The 6,969-nt window shown below is 44.2% G+C and overlaps 2 protein-coding genes across 2 annotated transcripts; one reads left to right on the plus strand and one right to left on the minus strand.

Annotated features, from left to right (window-relative positions):
- Positions 1–3,233: 3,233 nt before the first annotated feature.
- Positions 3,234–3,755, minus strand: LAJ45_03559 (uncharacterized protein; the record flags this gene model as incomplete). Its single annotated transcript, XM_046113144.1, has 1 exon — positions 3,234–3,755. The coding sequence occupies one exon, from the start codon at positions 3,753–3,755 to the stop codon at positions 3,234–3,236; it is 522 nt and encodes a 173-aa protein (XP_045973437.1).
- A 415-nt stretch (positions 3,756–4,170) lies between these two features.
- On the plus strand, positions 4,171–4,572 carry LAJ45_03560 (uncharacterized protein; the record flags this gene model as incomplete). The annotated part of the gene is made up of 1 exon (XM_046113145.1): positions 4,171–4,572. One exon carries the CDS (start codon positions 4,171–4,173, stop codon positions 4,570–4,572), a length of 402 nt encoding a protein of 133 aa, XP_045973438.1.
- Positions 4,573–6,969: the final 2,397 nt, after the last annotated feature.

Below are 6,969 nucleotides of genomic sequence, written 5' to 3' on the forward strand. Positions count from 1 at the left end.
ATAGCGGGGGGCCGTAAATCATGGGAAGGCAACCAAACCACACTCTTATAAACTCGCCAAAAATTGGCCTAGGTGCAACCACCACCCACATCACAATTACCATAGGTGGTAAAGAAGGCTTTGAGGCGTGGGATATTGGCTATCAAGTGTAATAAAATTCAGAGGGCACTCTCTAGGGTGGGGTGTGGGAAATGTAACATGAGCTAGAAGTAGAGAGGCTTGGAGATTTGGGTCTAGGCGCATTTTTTGCAACTCAGTGTAGCAAAACCAACACAACTCATGCTACGGGTGTAATATTGTCATTTTCATTTGATAGAGCTATTTTTCACACGCAAACAAAATCGTCCGGTTCTCGAAAATGATTCATGACAATTGGTGGTCTAGGACCATGTTTTGAAAAACGGCATTTGCGGAGTGAAATGAGTGCCTTCTCATGATTTATGACCAAGGACTATATCATAGACGCCAACATATCCTCCATAAGAGGTTCTGAAGTATTGAACTATACCAACCATGACCCTACAATAGCCCAGAACGAAGCAGCCAAACGTTTTCATCAAGACGGTTGAGTTGGTAATCTACCTGCGAGAATCAGAAATCTACACTCGGAGCACTGCCATAATCGCGCCCGATCATATGCTCTTCACCACCTCTGTGTTTGACAAATCTGTCTTCATAACCCATTGACTGCCCGTCCTCAAGAATGAATCTCCATTCTCCCTCCTGACCCTCCTTATCCCCCTTCGACTTGAAGCATTCAAGCCACCTTGTCTCTGATTCCCCGTATTCTGCTGAATGGTTTCTTACTCAATCTACTAACGCAGCCATCCCAACAAGACAGCGCTCTGCGCTTCAAACCCCTGACTAAGTCAATTCTCCTCCCTAACGTCAAAAGAGCTTTAGGATTGTGGCCACATGTTCCATACCAGAGCGTGCATCCCGATATACGTGAAAGGCCCAGAGATTCAAAATTTCATATATTCGCTATATCGCGGTGACGCTATTGCGATCGGTGATGCCCTCCTCGGCGTCAACAGTATTATCATCGCGTCGGGGGTGTAACCGGGCGGGGATCAAACAACTATTCTCATCTTCTCACTCAGTAGTCAGACCGTTTCATTGCGTAGATAACTAAATGATCAGGGATGTTGAGTGAAATCTTTCCTGCAGTGTACATTACGTTTTCCTGGAATATTTTGTTTTATCCGGATACCTGCTAGGTGTACCGATGACCTCTGTTGGAGCTTTACGGGGATCGAGATATTAGTGTTTGAAATAGATTATTTCACTGTGTGATGAGGGAAATAGTAGTATAATTGGTTGGTCCATATACGGTAGAACAGGAACCCCTGCGATGTGACGGTCAAAGGCCTAATCACTGCGTAGCAAGCAATAGGATTTTAAGTTAGAATTTGATGTGAGACGGAGAAATGAGTAGGTTTAGTCAATTTATTGGCAAGAATATTCAACCATCTTCCTACAATAGTCAAAATCATATAACTACAGCTGTTAATTTCTTGCACCGAGCGATCATTATTATAGCTCTGCGTGCCTTTTGAAATGACTTCTCCTTACTCTAAAGTATCGCCCTGAGCCTACTAACGTATCGGACGGGGAAGTCGGATATGACCAGGAAGTCGGATGCCCCAGACCCTGAGACAGTCTCACTTGGATGCCTTGGCCTTCGCATAAATGAATAGTTACGACAAATACAAAGGTACGGTCTCAAATATTATTCTTCTACAGGATAATCTACTAGTAATTGTATGATAGTTTTTTAAGGTAGTGGGTAGTATGGCCTCCTAGAAGTGTTAGCACCGGTATTTTGATATCTCCTTGACCGATGGAGTGCCTACCTATATACTAATTCTACTTTCTGGACTGGAGAGATATGCGAGATGGCACCTGTCTTTTGGAAGGCAGTATGTACTGAGGATGAGCTTTGGAAGCCAGAGTTTTCAAGTCTTGAATGTCTTCGTACTCTAAAGAGCTCTGGTCATCAATCTCTTGTTGTAGAGTTGGAGGATCCGGATCAGAATCTGTTATTGAAATCGGAATTTTGGTCCTTTTCAAGTTCATCCGCTTCTTGATGAGTTGAGGGGTAGTGGAACGGGTAGAAATGGTTTTTGAATTCCAGTTCCTACACTTCTGCTTCCTAGAGTTGATGGTTGTGCCCGAGGATTTGGCTTTTGATGATTCCGCCTTTAATAACTTTGCTATCTCCTTGTTCTCTATAGTCTCTCGTAGGGCAATAACCTCAGCGCCAGTAATTACCTGCGCTTTAGACAAGACTCTTCCATCTGATTTGAGAGCCCGCTTGCCTACGTACTTCACTCACAAGTCTCGCAATTGTAATTTTGCAATTTCAGCTTCATCCATTGCTTCTTCAACGGCATGAGACAGTTTTAGGACAATTGTTGAATGTTTTTGTGGGTTCATTAATGCGAATTGAGTCTGTTGACGTAGGTCTCAGCGTGTTCTCGGCGTTTTCATGTGTAGATCGATAGGGCAAACTGTTTTGACGGCTTTGGTAGGACGGGCTTTGTTCAGTACTTTATCAGGATTGAGCGGATGAATACCTGTAGTTAGAAATGATTCTTCTATTGTTTCTTTGCTGTACGCTTTTGATTTTGCTTCGGTAAAGAACTTCGAAAACATCCCATTCGTAATGCCTGTCCTGGTTTCCCTAATATGTGTATCTGCTGCTTTGCCGTAATAGTGTTGCAAGGGGCTGAAGAGACCGACATCAAGAGGTTGTAAGAGATGTGTCGAGTGAGCAGGGAAGCAAATCAAATAGATTTCATGAGAGAGATCGTAAGAACAGAATTCATATGTTAGATGAGAGCCATGTCCATCCATAATAAGTAATCTTGGTCTGCCATTACTTAGTTTTGCTGTATGCGGATCAAAATGTTACTTCAACCCTCTCAGCCCTAACACATTGTCTGTCCAACCGTTTTCGCTGTATGCAAACACCGCAATGGGATGGTCGACTGCTGTATGCCAACCCATATAATGACCTTTACCCTTATATATTACCCAAGATGGAAGTGCATTTCCTGCAGCTGATACTGTCTCAACTACGGTAATAAGCTCTCTGGAACCATCTTGAGCAACGTTTGGATTCCTCCTCCCAGATCTACAAATCACTTTTGCTTTTGATGAATACCCCAAAATGAAACCCTTCTCATCAAAATTATAGGTATCTTTTGATGGAATAAACCCTTTTGAAATCAGCTTACGTATGAGTCGCGTAAGCTTATCAAAGTAGCTTGAAGGGTAATCAAATTGCTTGCATTTTGACGCCGATTATCTAGCTGGTTGCTAAATTTAGCTGCGAGGTCTGGGTTTCGATCTAGGAATCGGGATATCCATTTTTTGCCAATGTAGGTAGACTCATCGGTAGTGGGTAGCCCCTCCTCTTTAGCCTGTTTCTGCGCTAATGCAGTCACCATTCCCCGCAGCAAATCCAGTCTTGGGGGAAATCCATTGTCATCCATGTCTTGACACCATCTTTTCAAAGCCTTTTCTACAATTGGCGGCAGTTTTTGCTGGCCCACATGCGCTTCACGGTGATTTCGGCGACCGTTGTATCTATCGTTCAGTGTCGACGCCGGAACACCAAACTCAAGTGCGAGCGTAGTCCATGGAATACTATTGGTCTCCGCTTTTTTGGCTAATGCTCGGTGGATGCGGTCCTCCCTTTCTGATTGGGACGGTGCCGCAGCAGTAGAACGTGATCTCACCCTTCCCATTGTGCACTAGATCACCTGCAGGCCCGCTCGCAATACTAATAATAATTAGCCTACTGGCATTCAAATAGGAGCGGCACACTGAGTCCTTGATACCTTTTGCGCAAAGTTCTCGTTGAAGTATACACTCTCACCTCACGGCCTGTCTAGCTCGAAGCTGAACAATCATCTAGAAGCGGGGTTCAAAGAATTCAAACCCATTTTGACGAGGTTGATTAGTCATCCGACTTCACGATCACGTCCGACTTCGCAGTCCGATACGTTACATACTATAGAGCATACACCTCAAATTCCAATTTCCATCAAGGGACCACATGGTCCGAAGTTCCCTTCTCCTACCTATCCTAATATCTCCCGCCTACACATCCCCAATAACATCCATTCCTGATTAAAATTAGGATCACCCAAGAAAGGAACGATGTCTTCCAAAGCTCCACCCACTACAGAGCCTTCTATCACCTACAGAATTGCTGAAATCATTGAGCTCGGAAACCAAATCAACCACCTCCGCCACAGAAAGAATTCCAACGCCGCCGAAAGAAACTATATCTTCAAGGAACTCTGCGGATCCATAGATCAGGGTCAAGTTACCTCAGCACCGCGCTTGTCCAATCTCATTGACCGTCTGTTTCCAAATCGTACTGAAGAGATGGAGTTGAACACCACCGACGACTTATTGCGTGTTCTTCCAAAGATTGAGAGAATGGTCCAGGTCTATGACAAGTGTATCCATGGGGCGGCCGACAAGATCGAGGAAATCCGTGAGAGGGTCTTAGAGCTTCTGAACCTCCAGATGACCGATACTAGGAGGAACCTGTAGAAAAATGGCTCGAATAAAGACATCGTAATCTTTCTCATAGGTGTTGAGGCACAAGTTGATGGTAATGTCTGACAAATGGTCTATATATAGGTAGTTTCCCTCATATCTGGATCAATACATTTAACACCTTGGGTCTAATTTATCTTAATTTCGTATGGTCTCCGCTGTCTCTGATGTGCCTTAACCTACCTCTAATAGCAAATAGAGTTGTTTTATCTACAGAGGAATTACCTCGTGCCTCTTTGTTCATCTCCATTTGTTATGTCACTTGAATTATGTGCCGCGAGAGTCCTGTCTACATTCTCTATTTGTTTCAACTAAGTTAATCTTTGTTGGACTTCTTTCTTCCCCTTCATCACTTCTATTCCGTATTATTTCCCACCCATATGGTGACTGAACTGTCCTTCTCTCTGCAAACACCGAACAGGGCCGCTGATCCTCTCGCTACTTCGCCCAGACCATCTCAAGACCATTCGTGGTGTCTGGGGTTACCTTCGGAGTGCCAACTGCTACCTCAATTAAGATCAAATCCCAAGGCTTATAAATATACTTACTTGGCCATGTGTTTCGATATCTTTCTCTTGAGCCAGTTGCAGGTTGCGGTTGATGATGTTATCCCTTCGTTTGTACTTGGGCATTTTGTTGTTTCTGAGTTTGTGACGTTGTTATCAGCCCTATAATTCGTATATAAGTGCGGCCCTATTACCCTGTCTTGTCATGTTACCCCATACCAAACGTTATGGCTACCTCTACCATGGAGGATATTGTTGTGTCAAAAGAAAATCACTGGACATAGCAAACGTATTCACCGAAATTACTCTCACCTTGCTAATTAAGGTGGGAATTTTGTATCCCCTTAAACTGTTAATATCGACCCTGCTATAACAGCCGAATTAGATTTGTATGAGAGATTTATCACTGAAGGGAGTTAAAGGGATCTGTTTGTAAACCCACACAAATTTGGGTTTTTGGGGGGTCCACATGCTTGCGATAGCCTAAACGATAACTGGACAACCCTGGTGGAGGGGATCAGGCACCTGAATGGAATATTCCGTTTAGATTAATTCTTAATAGCGGAGGCTAGCTATCTGAACGGTACATACGTTCCGGATATGATCTGGATGCGGCAGCTATCTCCCTCTGACGGGGCGCATCTGACATGTAACAATGAGCGATGGCATAGGAGAAACGTCTCTCTAGCGTGTCTCAATCTCGCACGAGTTGAGTTCGGAGGTTTTCCCTAGCCAGAATGCCTTAATGCGGTATGCATAAACGCAGGCCACATAACATTTGAGTTCCGTGCGAACAAGGTATTAATAGTACCACTATTATTGTTATTGTTATCTAAGTTATTCATAGGAAGGTGTGCTGGAAGTGTTATCTTATTTTTTTCCCTCTATGAAAGTATACCATGAAAACCTTGTCGCGAAAATTCCCCGAGAACTCGTCCTAGGCCCGCCAAAGCCAGAAAAGAAAATAGTGATAAGACCTAACCCAGCGAGAAGTCAGCTATTGAGAGGACGGAGTTCGGAGAGCCAACCCTAGTGGGAAAGTGTAAAAGCAGCAGACAAAAATCGAAACGAGTGATAGCCGATGACGCGAGTGACAATGCATGAAACGAGTGATGGATGATGGATCTCCGAGTGATTGGTTGTGACGTGGTTGATCGAATGCAGAATCAGTTTCCGGTACCAGTGTGGACTTTTCTTCTTACATGCCCACGTACATAGCCCGTGAACTGATGGGGGCCAGCGATGTTTTGACCCATTCATCCGTCGCTCCCCATCCACTGATATCGAGATATAGGCCGACCCAATTTACTCTAATCATCCTAAGGTACAATGCATGCGGTGTAAACAGTGTAATTTATCACCCTATTGTTAAGGAAAATGGCTAGTGCTAAGCGATAATTCTGTAGCGTTTAAACTGATGATATTGTAAACCGGATTCCCTTGACTTGATGGTTGATGATACCCTCAAGTCTTCGCAGAATCAAGCCCTATTTATACATGTTAGAACCTATGCCAAGGCCCGCTTTCTAATACTAACTGACACAACGATAATAGAATAAGATAATGCTCCCGAAGATAACCCAGATAGAAAAGCGCCCCCGCATAGTTCCGTCCTCCATTCTAATTCCGACACGTAACCATGAACCTTGCAATTGCCAGTCATCGGGCTGTACCATACTATTATCCTAGACCTACTTCCCTAAGTAGAACAGCCTACAGCCGTAACCCCCGCTTCCTATTCTATTCCGGGTGAGACAGCCAATAGTAAGCGTGCCGTCATAATAGTATAACACTAGTGTGGTAACACCGCGTGCCCCCACACTACCCGATACCTTTCTATGCTTGTCCTTTCGTTACCCGACCGTCCTCGCATCACAACCCGTCA

This window comes from Morchella importuna, assembly GCF_003444635.1.
Source record: "Morchella importuna strain M04M26 chromosome Unknown Morimp01GS008, whole genome shotgun sequence".
NCBI classification, from domain to species: domain Eukaryota; kingdom Fungi; phylum Ascomycota; class Pezizomycetes; order Pezizales; family Morchellaceae; genus Morchella; species Morchella importuna.